This window comes from Carassius auratus, chromosome 29, assembly GCF_003368295.1.
Source record: "Carassius auratus strain Wakin chromosome 29, ASM336829v1, whole genome shotgun sequence".
NCBI classification, from domain to species: Eukaryota; Metazoa; Chordata; class Actinopteri; order Cypriniformes; family Cyprinidae; genus Carassius; species Carassius auratus.
In genome coordinates, this window is record NC_039271.1 from 8640911 (window position 1) to 8659701 (window position 18791).

The 18791-nt window shown below is 35.6% G+C and overlaps 2 protein-coding genes across 2 annotated transcripts; one reads left to right on the forward strand and one right to left on the reverse strand.

The window, feature by feature from the left end:
- Nucleotides 1–2898: 2898 nt before the first annotated feature.
- On the reverse strand, nt 2899–7093 carry LOC113047998 (calumenin-A). Its single transcript, XM_026209482.1, has 7 exons — nt 6937–7093; nt 5633–5869; nt 5249–5442; nt 4718–4884; nt 3888–3948; nt 3592–3791; nt 2899–3503 (listed from the first exon to the last, which is right to left on the reverse strand). The coding sequence occupies exons 2-7, from the start codon at nt 5851–5853 to the stop codon at nt 3399–3401; spliced, it is 948 nt and encodes a 315-aa protein (XP_026065267.1). The 5' UTR covers nt 5854–5869; nt 6937–7093; the 3' UTR covers nt 2899–3398.
- A 1185-nt stretch (nt 7094–8278) lies between these two features.
- LOC113048669 (nuclear protein MDM1-like) lies at nt 8279–18547 on the forward strand. Its single transcript, XM_026210524.1, has 15 exons — nt 8279–8296; nt 8831–8936; nt 9090–9388; nt 10679–10813; nt 11232–11408; nt 11654–11799; nt 12155–12251; nt 12878–12910; nt 14333–14538; nt 14615–14854; nt 15405–15547; nt 15846–15982; nt 16063–16297; nt 17861–17920; nt 18262–18547. The coding sequence occupies exons 1-15, from the start codon at nt 8279–8281 to the stop codon at nt 18369–18371; spliced, it is 2142 nt and encodes a 713-aa protein (XP_026066309.1). The 3' UTR covers nt 18372–18547.
- The last annotated feature ends 244 nt before the right edge of the window (nt 18548–18791 follow it).

Sequence of the window (18791 nt, forward strand, 5' to 3'; positions counted from 1 at the left end):
GTATTCCACTCCGCTCTTAGAGGTTTTTATTTACTCGGTTATTCATTATGTGCAGTGGAATCGGCTATGGGATCAACTGTGGATAAGATGGAGAGTCAACGAACTTTGAATGGCATATAGACGTGAAACTCTCAAAAATTATGTTTTTAATGGCATCTGTGGTTCCATGAGGAATGTTTGACATCCATAGAACATTTCCAAGCCACAAAGCATTCTTTATAGTGTAAAAAGGTTCTTAACACTTTTGTTCTTCACACTAAGAAAAACTTCAAGAACTGTGCACTGAAATGAACAAAGCTTTGCTGTGGAAATTATTGCACAAACTGTTGTCAACGCTGGCAATTTGGTTTATATTTCCTCATGGATATTATACTTTATAGCCAATAAATTTAAATTTTCCCCCTTTATTTCTCCAATTGGATATAGATTTATAAAATGCTTCTTTTTGGCAATCATGTTCACATCTAGATGGTAAAATTTTTGAAAATTAAGCATTATAGAGAAATTTATATTTACTCTAAAAATGACCATGATTTTTCCATGAGCTCTTGTGATTTGAATATGATTTTTTTTTTAAATAGGAGTATTGCTTTCAAATATTTAAATATATAATTCGTAATTAAATTAAGTATTATTTTAAACTTTAATTCATGTATAATATGGGTGTGTAATATATATACTATAGGCTGTTAGTAATACGCTATATCTAATATATATGACTTTTTAGGACTTTTAGGATTGAAAGCAGAAAATCCTTCTTTTAAGAATATGTGTGAACGCTTTACCAGAATAAATGTATATTTTACGAGCTTGAATGGTTTCAACATTTACCCATAGGTTGCAGTCAAGCAGGCCGAGTCAGCCTCCACCCAAAAGGCAGAGAAGCAAGTGTCCAGAATGGTTATTGTGATGGTTGGCTCTTATAAAGTTTGCTATGGCCCTATTCTAGGTTATTGCTTTTGATGATGCAAAAAAGTATTACCATCTGGTGGCCATCCCTGCTTTGTTCTCAAAGAGCTCCTGAATGTACAACCCCACAATTTACACCTTCTTGAACAAACAGGTGAGCTGGAAAACACATATGCCCTGAATAACAACACTACACATGAAGACAGACACTAATATTGTGTTCCAGTTCAATGCCTGCATCATGAAGACTGTATTTGGCAAGAAGATTGATGAGGGCTGAGGTTTCCAGAACCAGTTTATTTTGTGATCCTCCCCAGTTGTTCAAATTCTGCACCTTTACTTCTTGTCAAGGTTCCGAGGGAGTCCCTTTGTCCCAAAGATACGGTCCGCAGGATGGCCAAACCGGAGGGCGATATCCTTCCATTCTTTGCAATAACCTAAAAGCCCATACCAATCAAAACGGCTTGTTTCGACAAAACAGCACAGCATAACCAAGCAGTTTACTCTCCTCTTCTCTAAAGAATTTACTAAAGACCAGTTTTCTGGCTGGATTAGCCCAGATATACAAGATCACAAGTCCATCTGCTTGTTTCCACATGAGGATCCATTCACTAGAAGTATGATGGTAACAAATCGTGAGCGACAGCTTTTGTCAAATCACTGGCTTCATGATGTTGGATCTGAGATATCTGTATTTATATTACCTCTGTACATGTTTTGTTGTAATTAGACATACAGTGTGCATGAATTTGTACATGTGCCCGGATTTTAGAATGAATATTATATATGAATATATAAGATTTATATAGTTCGATGCATTTTTTCTTCTACCTGTTAATTTCTGTTAATCAACCTAAATTGCTTTTATCCAATCTGTGGGAACATTAACATTGTTTCATCATTAAATGGCAAATAGTCAGTAAATGAAAAGTCGGGTGATAAATTCTAAACTTTTAACTAAAATTAAAACTAAAAACATAAAAAAATAAAAAAAACTATTTTTGTTACTAGAAATAAAATAAACCAGAGAAAAATATTTTTATTTCAGCTTGTTGCAAAGGCATTAAGTACTAAAATATCTAAAGCTGAAACAAAGCATATATATACATATTTGACTTATAAAAATGAATACAAATTCTGAAAACATTTTACAAGATTACTAGAACTTTAATTCAAATTAAAAGTGGAAAATATAAAAATGGAATCAAAATATTAATAAAAATTGTGATAGTATATCAATGACACTAAACATTGATAAAGGCTGATCCAGGATGATAGATTTAAACATTATACATATTACTTTTAAATTATATTTACTCTATTAACTTACAACAGGTAAGTAGAACAGTTACAGTACATAAGCAAAAAGAAACTTTTTATCTGGGATAAAACCAAACCAAATAAATTGTTATTGTAAAATACTGACATGAAAATAATTTCAATTTCAGTCATAATTTTGTTTTATTGACAATTTGTTGTTTTCAAGATACAATCTCTAGGTGCTGAAATGGCACCACTTAAAGGAAGTCACCTGAAGCCCCTGGGTGCCAAAACATTTTATAAAGAAAAACTAAAATGCATTCAAAAGACTAATGGACCACAAAGTATATTCTTATGTTTGCAACATATTGATAGTGTATTTCAAATAATGAAGCTATAAATCAACAAACAATTCAGCAACATGTAAGATTGGACCCTTCAAACCAAAACGATTTGAGGTTTTAGCCAAATAGCCCTAACCTAAAGGTCCATATCAAATAGAACATTCAGTGAAAGGCACAATGAGAGTGTGTCTATTAACGTTCAAAATCAAGGAGTCTTTAAGAAAACAAACATCCTATTATCAATAAAAAAATTCACGGATGCGTGACTGAACAAGTTTTTTTTTGTTCTAAATAAATACTGAAAGAAAAAAAGGATATTGCCTTGAGAGGTTCATGACCTATGGCTCTAAAATCAAAGCTTGCGCCAAGACAATTACACACAGTGTGAGTTTATAATATGTTTATATGTATAAAACTATATACATATTCACATAAATGTGTGAATATATACATGCATTTTATACCTACTTGTATAATCCCTCGGAAGAAGCCAATCTGAGAGCTTTCTGTACTTACAGTATCCCAATGAGCAGGACTGTGAACAGCTGATCATAGATCAGAAGCAACAGGTATACAACTGCCTTGAATCTAGCTCTGAATAAACCTCGTCACAAAACAAATATACACAGTTAGTGAAATGATAGTAATGCTGTACATGGACCACGATTCCAAAGACGGATCAAACAAACACTGCTAACACACTTTACAGTAAAAATAAAATTAAGTCATGAATGTATTTTCGTGTGCAAAAAGGGAAAACAATCTATCAAGTGAACTAAATCTCAGGAATTAGTGTTGTATTATGATGAAGCAATATCAAATAAATTATATTCTTTTACCAAAACAAGTTAAAAAGTAATTATCTATTATACTAGAAAAAAAGAATTAAAACTCATCGTGTCGAACTAAAGCCTCGCCAAAGTCAGTCGCTTGACTTCCCACAAACAAATCGTACTTGTTGAGTATTTCCTCTTTGGTGAGTTTGCCATCCTGAAAGACAGTGTGACAGACTCAGTTGAAATGATTTCAGTTACAACTTACGAAAAGCTGGCGAAATACGTTTTTAAGGTCGGCTCACCTTGTTCGTGTCGGACTCGTACACCAGATGCTTGGCTTCGGCTTCTGCGTGATCGTAGTCGGCCGGCAGGATCCAGTCCATGGTCTCCTCTTTGTCCATCTTCCCATCCTTGTTCTTGTCTCTAAACTCTGAAAACTGCTCTCGCTCTGTTGCCACCCATTCTGGCTCGTCCATTTCATCCTCGTGGTTGTACATGTCGCCTGATGTTCAAGAAAATTCAATTGATTTTAAGCTATACTGACAAATGGACATTTTTATGCAACACGCATCGACTTTTTAAAAGATCACTCACTCACCAATATACTCCTCCAGGTCAATAAAGCCATCACCATTCTTATCAATGTCCTCCATAGTTTCCTAATGATAAAGAAAAAGATTAGTGACTGGTTACAGTAAAGACAGACAAAGGCTAGTAACTATAAACAATCCAGTTAATGTCCTTCATATATGTTCCTGACCTTATGAAGCAAAAAGCATCAATGCACATTATGAAGGAAATAAAAGTTTGTCATCTTACTTTATCGTTAATTTTCATTTGAAATCACCATTCTCAATGGATTAAATCATGCCTCATCCAACATTTGATTTTAACACCATTATGCGCTGCCATTCAAATGTTATGGGTCAGTAAGATTTTTTTTTTTTTTGCATAGAATTAAAGCTTTTTTTCTGAAAAGCTGCATTTATTTGATTAAAAGAGAAAGTAAAGACATTTCTATTGTTATAAAAGATAAGCGTTTCAAATAAATGCAGTGTGTTCTGATCTTCCGGATTATTAAAGAGGTCTGAAATTTTTTTTTATAGCATTGATATTGATGATGAGAAATGTTACTTGAGCACCAAATCAGCACATCTGAATGATTTCTGAAGAATCGTGTGACACAGAAGCCAGGAGTAATAGATTTTGGAAATTCAGCTTTACCAGGAATAAATTCATTTTAAACTGTAATAGTATTACAGAATATTGCTGTTTTTAAATGATTTTTGATCAAATAAATGCTGACTAGGTGAGCATAAAAGACTTTAGACATGAGTTTACAAAAGTTAAACGGGATACAAAGAGGCTTCACATTAACTTGCATGCCAGTAATAACATTAACCGACATGCCAGTAATAACACACCCACCAACACAACAATGTCCTTCATATGCTCATACTCCTCAGGATGGAGGAAAGCAGTGAACTCCTCTTTGTCAGCGATGTGGTCTCCATTTCCATCAGCCATTTTGAAGCGCCGTTCATCTCTAGCCATCATCTGCTTGTAGTTGTAGCCATCATCAGACTCAGGATCATCTATAAAAACACAGAGAGAACAAACGATTATTAAAATACTTATTGTAATTCTGCTTGGACATGCTAGTGACATTACACTATTCACCTTTACATTTTTTAAGGGGTACACACAAAAATGATAATTCCATCATTATCTGCTTCACATTCATTCTTCTATGGAACATATTTTGAAGAAAAAGTGTTTTTGTTCATAAAATCAAAGTCACTGGCCCTATTGACTTTCATTATATAGACAAAAATAAGAATACAGATTCATAAATTCATGCAGATGTGGGAAGACATGGGTGTGCGCAAATGTTGACAAATTTATTTTTTGGTTGATCAATTCTTTAAGCTTGCTTATGAAAACAGACCGCAATTTTACCAAGGTAGGTGCCATAAGTGACATTCTTGTACTCGTCCCAGGAGATCATGCCATCATTATTCATGTCAAAATCCTTCCACTGTCTTTCTACGTTGTCGTAGATGTACTTCTTCTGAGCCTTTTTGATCCATGCTTTCAGCTCTGCCTCTGTGACGAAGCCATCCTCGTCTGCATCGATCTTATCCACAATTTTACTGAAAGGCAGCACACACACACAAAAAAAGAGCAAAAACAAAAATATAAATTAAATATATAAGTGTGTCTTCTCTTAACCATTTATTTTATATTGAAACTACTAATTCTCAATGAAAATCAATGATTTGCGGTCATCTTGTTGCTGCGAGTCACTATTAAATTCCCCATTACACTCAGCACAATCTTTACCCGAGCCTGTTCTTGCTCTCCTCTGGGGTCAGGTCATCAAACGTCTTGGCTTCCCCCTCTCCGAGGAAAGCATCATGGTCATAGTCAAAGTTTGTGCCATCGTCATGCTCCTTGCTGCTCAGTGGTGCTTCATGCTGGACACGGTCCTTCTTCTCTGTGGGTTTGCTGGTGGCGTAGACCACGCACAGAGCAAAGCACATCAACAGAGGCCTAATCTCCATCTTCACCACATAAACTCTGGTGAAAGAGAGCGCAAATATTAACATATATACATCCCGAATCCCTTTTAAACTCAAATAAATACTGATCACAGGTATTTCTAATGCAGCGATGTTTGACAATCCAATGTGCAAACAAAATTTTATGTGTTAACAGGGTCTGTTTGAATCAGTGTATGTAAACACTGTATGTTTGACTAAGAAGTGTGACGTACACTACGTTCAAAAGGTAGTCTCTCATGTTCACCAAGGCTGGATCTATCGGATCAAAAACTCCAAAATAGCAGCCATTACTTCAGTATTCAGTGTCATGTGACCCTTCAGAAATGACTCTAATATGCTGATTTGCTGCTCAAGAAATATTTCATATTATCGTCACCATTGTTGGAAACAGCTGTGCTACTCAATATTGTTTGTGGAAAGCAGAATCCACTACTGATGCTGAATCCCACCAACAAAATTAGCGCGCGCGCACACACACACAAACTTTTAAAACTCAATTAGAGATTAGGCACACCAGAAATAAAATCACGAGAATTTTATAAACAGCTTCATTAGGAAATACCTGGCAATATGAGGGCAATGGCAAGATGATGTTCTTGCCTTTCAAAGTAAACAACTCCTTACTAGTGGTTTACCAAAGATTTAAGAGAGATATGATCATGATAATCTTGAGCAGCACAAACCAAGCAAAAAAAAAAAAAAAAGATTACCTGCAACACATTTAAAATATAATGGTCACCATTCACTTTTAGTGCAACAAAAGTGAACGGTGACTAGGGCTGTCAGTCTTCTAACCTTTTTTGGTTTTCCACAGATGAAAGAAATCATAGACATTTAACGTTATATCAACATTGGGGAAGGCAAATGATAACAACATTTTTGTATTTTTAAGATGTACGATTGTATTATTTTACGAACTAACGTTAACTTACCCCCTTTTTACGCATTCAATACTAACTGTCCCTTAAAGTGCGTCGGCATTACAACGAACACGGTCAGTCAATGCAGTGGTCACATCACATTACTAAAGACCAAACATGCAAAAGCGTATAAAAACGTGTAAGTTATAAAACACAAACATACCTAGATTTAATAAGAGGCCGAGAGTCCCAGATATAACACCGCGTCTTTGGTTTACTCGTCTGCACACGCCTGTGCCACACCGTTTTTCGGACTGGGGTAACGCAGCAATCCAATCACAGCCCAAACATTGGAGTCCATCCACTGCCATTGGGCCACTTCAGCACAACGAACCCCGGATGTAATTGAAACCGTTGTTTAAAAACGCGCGACTCACCGCACTCTCTTTTGATTGGCTACAGTGAATCGGAAAACCAATCAGCGCCGAGGCTTCAACATCGGTTGATGCATCGCTCAAGATCACTGCGCATCTATTAGATTTAACGTTACGTCTTGCCACGTCCCCAAATTTGAGAGACCGGCAAATTCTTGCGGAAAGGTGCCGCTATCCTGGTACTGAACATTATTTGAAAAAGTGATTGAATTTTAATGGTTGGATTACCTGAATTGAAGTAATGCAAGGTTTAGACTTTTGATGACATTCACGCTACTTGTAATTTAAAGTAACGTTACTAGCTAGTCAGACTATACATTAAAGTAGTATTGATGGCGAAATTATATATATTTGTGTTTATTATGGGGTATTTAATTACTACCATCTGCTGTTTAACTTTAAACAACTATAATCAGTATCAGCTACAAGCAAACAACAACAACAACAACAACAACAAAAAAACATATGTAACTTAATTATAAATTATTCTAATAAATTACTAGACTAAACTAAATGCAGCATTAATGACACTTTTATTGCAGAAAACATGACTGGTACTACAAACCATTTAAATTTATGCCCAGATGACATAGACATTAGGTTTACAGTTTGAAAATCTGCATTCATAAATGTAAAATCAGCATAGGAAAACAAGCTTTTGTGGAATCTGAAACAAAATACCCAAATATAATGTTTGTCAGATGAGCTGAATGATACATCCGACAAAGGCAACTCTTAAAAGAATCTGAGAGAAATTGCATGACCTACATTTGTTTCTTTAGAATTTAAACAAAAAAAAGCACGTTATGTAAGTTTAATTTATTTAAATTTTTCCGGAAAGAAATCAAATCTGACCAATGAGAGTAGGCTATCCTAATAAATTTTACTGCTGCTACTACTACAACAACAATTACTACTACTACTACTACTACTACTACACACACACACAGTGCAAATCGTCACAACAAATCGGCTTACAACAGTGCGCATGCGCGTAACCTGGGACGCTGCAGCCTCACCAAGGTAACGGCAAAGCCCGTAACCGAATCTAATCTTTCTCCACCAAGCGTGAGACAAAAACACTTCTTTTGTCTACGGACCTGTCTGTGCACTAGTAACCACTGGCTCAGAATGCCTGTACGTTTTAAGGTAAGTTAATTAAATTATCATCCACTGGAAACAGTTTATTACGTGACACAGATAGACCAGATTGAAGGTGCACGCGCTCGTGTGACGTCATTTGTTTTAAGGAAAGCGAGCGCGCGCTGCAGGCTGCAGAAATGCTTTCAGTTTTGAGATTTATTTCGGTTGTTTACATTTAGGTAACTAAACATACATTACCACGAAGCCGTGTAATGTATTTTTTAAGCTTTGCTGACAACAAATATAAACTGTATGATTTTATTAAGAAGCGTCTTAAACGGTAAACCCTTTAAAAGTCCATGTTATAGTAAATTACTTCCTGTTATCTTGAAGAAGTTTGTGCGCGGATAAAAAGGCATCAAGATTATCAAATTGTCACTAAGAGCTAGTTATTAAACAGGGCTTTTCTAATAAATCCCAGAAATATAATTTCCCAGACCTCTCATTTGAATATGCAGATTGTATAAAATACCAAATGCAAAGTGTGCTTTACTAATGCTATTAAGTGTCCTTGTTTTCTGTGTGCTTTAATTCTAATAGGGAATCAGCGAGTATCGAAATAAATACAAGGGTCGAACAACACGATCCAGAAGTGATTCTCCACATCGCAGGATGAGACTGGCAGGACTGCGCTCTGACCAGTCAAGTATGTACAGGATAGATAGATAGTATCAAATGTCTGATAGATATTGATCAGAGAGATAGGTAGATGTGTTGATAGATGTGTCCTACTAAAATAAAAAAGATTATCATGCAATAAATTAAATTTTTTATTTGATTGATCTTCTTGCATTTTAAGGAATTACTCAGGAACCACAATTCATATCGAAAAGGAAAGTGCCATTTTATCCACCTCAGATATCCAGTTCTTTCCAATGGGTAGGGCACCATCCATCTCCACAGCGTCAGGAGAAGAGGCCTGTCACTCCTCCAGCTGTCACACCTGTGCTCAGACTCAGAGCCTCTAGTGCAGAAAGAGGAGTGACCCCTCTTGCCCCAAGAGACCCCGTGCCACCAGAGGGCACCACTGCACCATCCCAACAACTACAGGCAGCTCAGACATCCACCCCTGCAGCAGACCAGCAACAACAGAATGGAGTGAGTCTAGTTATTAGTGAGTGTGTAAAATGACTTTAAATAACAATAATGCAAAATGGTAACAGATTTAAAAGGGAAGGGGGGGTGAAATGCTATTTCATGCATACTGAGTTTTTTACACTGTTATAGAGTTGGATTCCCATGCTAAACATGGACAAAGTTTCAAAAATTAAGTTGTATGTTTCCGGTTTGTCACAAGTTTCGGAAAGTTTTTTAGAGTATGGCTCTGTGTGACGTTAGATGGAGCGGAATTTCCTTATATTGGTCCTAAGGGCACTTCTGCCGGAAGAGCGTGCGCTCCCGTAGACCAGAGCACAGACATTCACTGATCAGAGCGAGAGACCGAAATGTCACAAAAGAAGTGTGTTTTTGGTTGCCAGGGCAAGACAACCCTACACAGATTACCAAAAGAGAAACAGCATTAAGGGACCAGTGGATGGAGTTTATTTTTACAGAGCATCAACGGAGTTGTGCAAGTGTTTGTGTTTGTTCCCTGCATTTCGAAGATGCTTGTTTTACAAACAAGGCCCAGTTTGACAAGGCCCGGATTTGCACATCGTTTATTTCTTAAGGATAATGCAGTCCCAACGAAAAAGGGTCACGATCGTGTGTTGGAACCGCATGCGGTGAGTAAAACTGCTTCAAACATCTCTGTGTTGTTAACTTAGCTATCGGCGCGTAAGCACATCAAGTAAACAACATGCGATGTTGTCATCAAACTGCACTTTCCACATGTACAGCTTAAAAAAAAAAAAAAAAGACAACATAAAGTGGAACTTAGTCATTTTCCAAAACCGCTAAGCAAATATATACAGTTTCAGTACATACCACATAGAGACGTCGTTGCTGATGCTGCTCTTGTTAAATTTCAGCCTCTGGATCTGATTCTGGATCATAAATATACGCTGAATATACGCTGTACTCAAGATTAACAGGATATTGAGTGAAAACGAGCATTTCACCCCCCCTTTAAGGAGGCCCATTTGTAGTTCTGTTCATATGTAGTCCTTTCGATAAACAGAACATCTGACCAGAGTATGTGGACGAGCATTTTTTTCCCCTACTGAGGTTTTTCCTCACTGTTTCTTTGATACATTATCACAAAATATAAGGCTTCTATACCACAATTAATTTTACGTGATAAAAAAATCTTTATTATAAACATAAAAAAAAAATTTCCAAATCATTTATTACTCCATAATTAGTGTATAACAATTAATATTGTATTATTAGTCATTAATACCATCATTACTGCAGTTACAGTTATGCAGAGTTTGTGTTTTCTATTAGATTAACCATGTGCTACGGAAAAGAGCGGGACTGAGATCGGAGCGACAGCGGAATGGCCGTTTGAGCTCTGAGTACCAGAGGCAGTTCATGTGGAAGAAGCCTGTGGCCGATTCGCCCCTTCTAGCTGCACATGAGGTACTTGGTTGCATTTTTATGAGCATTATCATAATTCAAAATTATTTCTAACATGACATATTGGTTTGCATCCAGTCCTTTATTTATATTTCCGGACCAGATTATCTGTCATATTGGGCACAGCACTTTTTGTCACTTGATGTGTTCTAGATGTGAAAATAGTTCTAAAATATTGTTTAATTGAATGCCAAAAAAAAAAAAAAAAATCCATGTCCACTAGATGGTAGTATAGAGTTTTTCATGTCAGCGGATGCATGATTACCGTACTTATAATATATATATTGAATTTTTTTATTTTTATTAAACTAATGATAATAACAGAGAGCAACAAAACTATCTTTCTCAATGGTATCTTGTAATCAGAATGCCTTCATCAGGTTTATTTTTTGTGTTTTGGATTATTTCACATCTGTTTTAGATGTTTTACAGTAACAACAGAGCCATCCCCCCCTTCAAATCAAACCCAGTAATTATGGAGAGTGAGTACAAGAGAAGTTTCAAAGGATCACCTCCTTCCAGACCACCACGCTTGAGGCGAGATGTTGAACAATACGAGGTCCCACAGCTTGATGCAGAGAACACAACCCCAGAGAAGGTACACTGAAATATCTAAATTCAGCTTTGTCATATACGTCAATGGACACAGACTTTCCAAATACCACTGCATAACTATGGAGCTGGATAAACCAGTTTCACTAACCTTTTAGTTCCTCGTAATTTTTTTTATACATTCTTTATGCATAGTCGTCATTGCATAGTAAGGAGGTATACATTTTTGAAATTGTTTGCACCTTTGACGTGGTTTGTCATGGGTTTTTGCCTAAATGCCCGTCATGCCAGAGTAAGGGGAAGAAGAAGAAGAAGAAGAAGAAGAAGGAGCGACAACAGAGCAGGAAGTCAAGCCCCAAAGAGGAAGTCACCCATCGACAGAAACAGGAAGTGAGGTCACCCTGTGACCTGAGAGACCCTTCACCCAAAGTTATGAGGTGACTGCAGTTATTTTTTGTACAGGACTAGAAAAAAGGCCTGTTTCACACATTTTGCATTAGCAGCACATAAGCACCACATATTTATTTTGACAGGTTACATTTTAAAATCTTCAGTATGTCAAATTTTTTTCACAAATTCCACAAAAGTATTGAGGGATGACAAATGTATAAAATGTTAACTGAAAAACTCCAAAGTATTACTGCTTAGGTGGGACTTGAATTTCTGCAGCGACGCACAGCGAGTCTTCAATAAAGAGGAACTTTCTTGTATGAAAGATATCCCAACGTCCCATGGCCTCCGCTTCTGAGTTTCCAACAGTATTTACCATGTCCCTTCTTGTTTGCCTGACAGGAAGGTGAAAACTGAGTACGAATCCAACTTTCGTTCTCCCCTCCAGTATAGTTACAGAGATGGAGCATGGGTGAAGATCAAAACGGCAAAGGACGAGGTGAGTTTCTCGAAAATAAATTAATTAATTAATAAAAATCTATGGGAAAAGTCCACAGAAAATAGCATTTTATTCTCATTGGCATAACAAAATGGTAAATGCAAAAAAAAAAATAATAATAATAATAAAATAATGATTTTAAAGAATATCCATTAATCCAGTAAAAAAAATATAAATAATATAAATGGATGAATTTAACTGTTTTGATCTTCCCATGCAATATCCTTTGATTCTGATATGGCATAAAAATATATAAAAAAAAAAAAAGGAATTGAATGAATATCAAATACTGAATCAAAGTAATATTTCATCCGGAAATGTAAATGAACAAATTACATACACTACATTTAACCAGACTGGAGATTGCGTGAATGTCCAATATATTTTAAAGATAATTTATATATATTTTTCATTTACGTATTATTAGACCGTCAATTAAATAACATTCAATTAATATGCAAAAGGGATGACTTAAAAGACAGCAAATAATAAAAGACCATAGATAATGAACGCTTAATTCAAGAACAATTGTGACACCACATTACATTGTGCGTTAAAGTGGAAGAGATGTTAGGAAACAGAAAGGCAGCTTCTCTAATTACTGGTCTGTATTGTTAATCTTGCAGGGGTGTGAAGGTTTTCACGAGTGGTATCATGAGGTAACCGTTCCTCCTGTTGCATCCATCCTCTCACTGCTGCTGCTGTCTTAAAAGAGACCTTCAGTTGCTTTTGTGTGTGTCTGTCCTGTGCTGCCTCACAAAATGTACTCTATGACATCACTCAAAGTTAGACTGCATGGTATCATCTCATGTGGACCTATTCTTGAAGAAGTGTCTGTGTGTGTTCAATCTGTGTGCATGTGGTGGATCAGTCGGTAAGATGTTATCTGTCAGCATACATGGAACTGAAGTTGACATGAAGATGTCTGTGGTTTTGTTGGTTTTTTTTTTTTTTCTTTCGGCTGTCTGGTAATCCTGTATTGACTTTTAGCTCACTCACTGATTATATACAAGGATAGATAAATGTTTAAGTAGAGCTTAGAATTAAAAGTAAAAAAAAAAAAAAAAAACACCTAATTTTACATTTATCCACTTAGCAGAGGTTATTTTTTCATCAGTGACAAATATACTATCTTATTTGAGGAGCCAATAATTAAGAAAAATACACAGCTAGAATACAAATGAAATAAAAGATTGATAGGATTAATATTTGTAGTATTACATAACTGATTAATTAGCTCTTATTTAAGATCTTAGTTAGCTCTCATAATTTTTCCCACAATTTGTATGTGTCACAATGTAGCTTACATTTGGTTCCTTTGCTGCTTAGTAAATAATTTGACCTGATTTCTTTGATTTTACATGGTCAGCATCTGTCATGACAATACATTTAGTGCTCAGCTCTTTATTTTAATGTGTAAGTGCTTAATATTTGTTGGTTAGACTGAAAACCTTATGGTCTAGAGCCTTCAAAGCAGTTTTTGTTACATGCTGACCCTGTAAGAACAAAGTAAGTTTTGTAAGACATAAGTACTTCATTTTAGGTTATGGTGTCAAGTGTGCTTTGCTGCATCTCCAGCAAAACCCCGTATGGGACAGGAGTGTTTTACTGAGTCAGCTCTTTAGGAGCGGAGCATGGCTGCCTTCACATTTACACTAATTCTACACAGGTTTCAAAGCGGATGTGACAATATTGCATAATGTGAACTTATGCTGATTCAATAACAAATTTATATTAACCATGTATAAGAACAATATCAGAGCTCAACAATAAATTCTACCACCACAAAAATGTATATAAAATCATTTTTAACAAAATAATTGTGTATTTTATGTTTCTTTACAAAGGAAGTGAAAATGTTTTTTTTTTTTTTTTTATTATTAATATTATATATTTTTTTAGCTTACTAAAATATGATTTTTAACCTATTCCGTCAACCGGCCCATAATTTCACTTGGTCAGTGTTTTTTTCCATGCTTCCAATAAATTATCAATCTTCCTGCCTAACATATTATCTTCAGTCGAGTCCTAGTTTTTCCACGCTCTGATTTATTATTTACATTTCTACTGTTTTTCCTCAGGTTCAGGAGCTACGTGAGAAGGCTGAGGCCTACAGGAAAAGGGCCAGGGGAACTCATTTTTCTCGGCAGCACCTAAATCAGATCCTGTCAGAACACAACTGGATGTGGGAGCCATCCAGTGGCACCTCATTGTCATCCTCCATTGAATCTGAGGCCTGCAGAAACACTAGTAGCAGCCCTATCATCGAGGCTCTGGACCTGGCCAGGTGAGCAGAGCTTGAACATCAAAATTCGTCCAATTCAGTTCAAAGTTTACAGCAAATCCTGAACTTGGCTCTTTAGGGCTGGCAGTGTCAGGAGAAGCTCTAGCCCTGGGCCTTCTGCTTCTGTGGCAGCCAACAGAAGCTCTCCTGGAGAGATTGGTCTTCATGAAGACCCCACCCTCCCTGTGCAGAGGAAGTTGGCCTGGGATGAAGAAGAAGGACTTGGAGAGAGGGATGAGTCTGACATTTCACAGGAGGGAGAAAAAAATAAGGGGAATCCAAAGGATGAACATGGGGACATGAAGGAGAGAAATGAATTGTATGTGCTTTTTGTTCCTCTGAAATGTGACATCAGCTGTTTTTGAGAAAAGAGAACCTGCCAACAGTAGAACCAACATGATGCTCTCAGTGTTGGGCAAAAGTCAGAATTGAAGAACTGGTTTCTGTTCTATTCGTTGGAATTTGAATTGAGTTGGCTGCAAGTTGAATTGACATTTGAATAGGAAGCTTGTTAATTACAATTCAAAGAAAGAAACATAGTCATACAAATATAAACCATTTAAATTGTTAATTTGATTTATTATATCTATTTTCCCTCATATATATATAAAAAAAAAAACATGCATAAGGATAGTTCACACCAAAATAAAATGTATTATTAAGACATATTTAGATATTTTACATTTATTTCTATATTTATTTGAAATTCAAGAATATTATTGGAATTTGAATGATTGAAAGTCCAGCATGCTTGGAATCAGTACTACCGTGTCCAGGCACAATATAACAAAGATGACTCTTATGTGCAAAAATGTTTCTGCCCATACTATGACAGTTTTCCATTTAATCACTTCACATATGTTTTCTAGGTTGCAAGTGTTGGAAACTGAGTCATCATCAGAGGTGGACGGGTCTGGAGGTTCCATTGACAGAGGCAGATTGCCAACTCCCAAACTCAGGACCATGCAGACTGTACAAAGAACACATCATGATCGGACCACTCCAGCCACTGGTATCAAACCTATTAGACGTCACTTTCAAAATATATATATATTTTTTGTTTAAATTGGATTTACAGACAGGTTTTCTGGGTGGATGGTACATCCGTTTGTCACCTTGAACCTATACTTCTGGCATCTCACACAACAGTTTCACTATGATTGAAGGGTTTGCAGTCAGAACAACTGACTTCAAGCCTCTTGTTTATTAGAAAAAGCTTGCTATCGAATCATTAATTATATAGAATTTATAATATTTATTATATGATATTTATTATATTTTATTTTAATATTATTTATAATTTCCAATAGGAGGAGCTTTGCTGGTCTCTCCTCCAAAGATCAAGCATTCCTCCAGGAGAGTAAGGAGGAGTGAGCCACCTTTAGGAAAACCTTACTCGCCTTACAAACATATCATAGACGGCTCTCCACAGAGGCCACACAGTAAGGTACATGATTCCTAGGTCAAGTGTGCATTATTATGTCATACAATATGTCTTCAGATTTCAAATTCTATTGTATTGCAAAGGCTGAGAGTGGAAGCTTGCCACATTCTTCGCCAGCCGCTGGCCTGACCACTGTAGATCCACTTCCCATGCGTGAAGAGGCCTGCTCTGAGGAGGAGGCGGCAGACTACTCCGCCAGTCCAAAACAACCCAAGCCATTGCAAAAACAACAGACCAGCCACCGTCACAAAGCTGCTGGCCCTCCACCTGCCAACAGAATCCAGGGCACAATGAGAAACGCCGAATTTCAGCATAATGGTATGGTTCCTTAAAGCATCCACTGATGTAGATCTAGTTGCAGCCATGGGAGCTTTATTAGGAAAGGCCAACCAGTCACAGCTTTTTTTAATTTACTCTGAGCCATAGTAAGCTGTAAAGGCATTTATGCACTTTAGAAGGAGATATTTTATTTTGCGCTACAAAAATATCGCTTTATTTGATTGTGCGATCAACGATCCATACAAGGGAAGAACAACCGCCACATTATAAGCACGCAATTGAAACGTGACTGAGTCATTTACCAGCAGAAGGAGTAGAGGGAGGTTAGGTTACCGCCAGCAATAGGGGGAGAATAATCTAGGTCAGTCTCCTGTCTTCTTTTTTTTGTGTTTTTTTTTTTTTCCACTAACGTCAGTGTATTATTTTGGTATCACTATATTGATTCAGGTCCTTATTATACTTGATAAGGTTTTCTTTTGTTGCGTTCAGGAGTCATTTATTTCAAAAGAAATATTAACTGGTCAGAAGTGATATTAAAGACATTTATTATTTTACATAAGATTCTATTTATTTACTAAAGATTCTATTTCAAATAAATGCTGCTCTTTTGAATTTCAAAGAATCCTGAAAACGAAATGTTTCCACAAAAATATAAAAACATATTAATATTAAGCCGCATATTTTCAGCTGAGATAATAATAACGAATGTATCTTGAGCACCAAATAAGTATATTAGAATGATCTCAGAAATGATCTCTTGTGACTGGATTAATGGCTGTTGAAAATTCAGCTTCACCATCACAGAATTAAATTACACTGAAAAAAAAAAAAAAAAAAATATATATATATATATATATAGAAAACAGTTATTTTAAATTGTAATACTTTTCAATATGAATGTTGCATTGAATTTTTGATCAAATTAATGCAGCCTAGGAGGACATAAGATAGCATATATTTCCCTGCCAGTATTGATTATTTGAATATTATTCAGTAATACATATACTGAACTAGGCAACCGGTCTACACTATAAACATTGTAAAAAGTGAAAATACAGTTATTTCAATTACATAAACTGATCCTTAACAATTGCTGACTTATTTAACCAGTTAATTTAAATATTATGTGTAAGGCTGTCAAATAGATTAAACTTGATTATTCACATCCAAAATTAAAGTTTGTGTTTACATAATATATGTGTGTGTACTGTGTATACATGTATCTATAAATACACACACATGCATGTATACATTTAAGAAATAAATGTCATATATATTTATATATATAAGTCAAATGAATAAGAATATATATATATATATATATATATATATATATATATACACACACTCACACATAAATATTTCTGAAATATACGCATATATATGTATGTATTTATTTATATATAAATATACACAGTACACACACTTAGCATGTAAACACCAACTATTAATTGCAATTAAATTATTTGACATCACTAATTACGCGACAAAACATGTACTCTATGTAAAGTGAAGATTACGTGATTAAGTTTCACAGCCTATGGTGCTACGTTCATTTATGTATTTCACTCATACACATTATGCTTTTTGCTTCAACTGTAGGTAACCTGGGAATTTTTCGGCCAGAGCTCTTTGTGTTTCCTGAAGCTGAATCTTCAGATGGTAAAATCGCCTACTTAATATTAGCAGATATCAGCAGCCATAAGCAGTTAGTTACAGTTACTTCATGCTTTTATGTCTGTCTAGCAGTTTTAGTAGGAACAGGAATTAGATCAATGTGTCCTTTGATGTGGTGCTCATATCAAGAACAGCTAATGCTTTCCATTTCACTGGTTTCACTGATTGTCTGTACTGTTTGTGCATACAATACATGCTGCTCTTTATTTCTCATTTATGGAACAGCAGTATCTTAAAATATTTTGTCAAAAAATTTTTTTTTTTTATATATGTGTGTGTATTTTAGAACAATTTTTTAAAAAATATTTCTTTCAAATTAAATCCAGATGATAAGATGTCTCAGATCTCATCTAGATCAGCAGCCTCATGCTCCATGGCCTCTGAAATCTTGGGTCGCGCTCAAAGAAGGAAGGAGGAATTCTGGGGAAAAAGCTAATGTGTCAACGCTCATTAATCAGTTGTGCATAGACTGAAAAATGGAGATTAACTTCTCAAGATGTAAACATGTAAATTTCCTTCTACCATTTTTTACCATCAAGCTTTTACTGATTTGTCTTTGTGTGCGTGTGTGTGTGTGTGTGGATATTTAATTTTTTTGATAGTTTGGTGTTTAAAGAGATTTGTAATTTATTTACTTACATTTTAATATGACTATATCAATATTGTGCGTTCATGAATGATTTTGCTAAACACTAACTCAGTCTGCAAAAAGTAATAAAATAAAATTTGCATACAAAGATGTGTACTTTTTCTCTTGGATACAAAATTATATCTGATAAAAACTAGTATTTAATAGCTCTTGGCAGAGAAGTTGAACACAATAAATCCACAATAGTGTTACATTCAAGCTCATCTA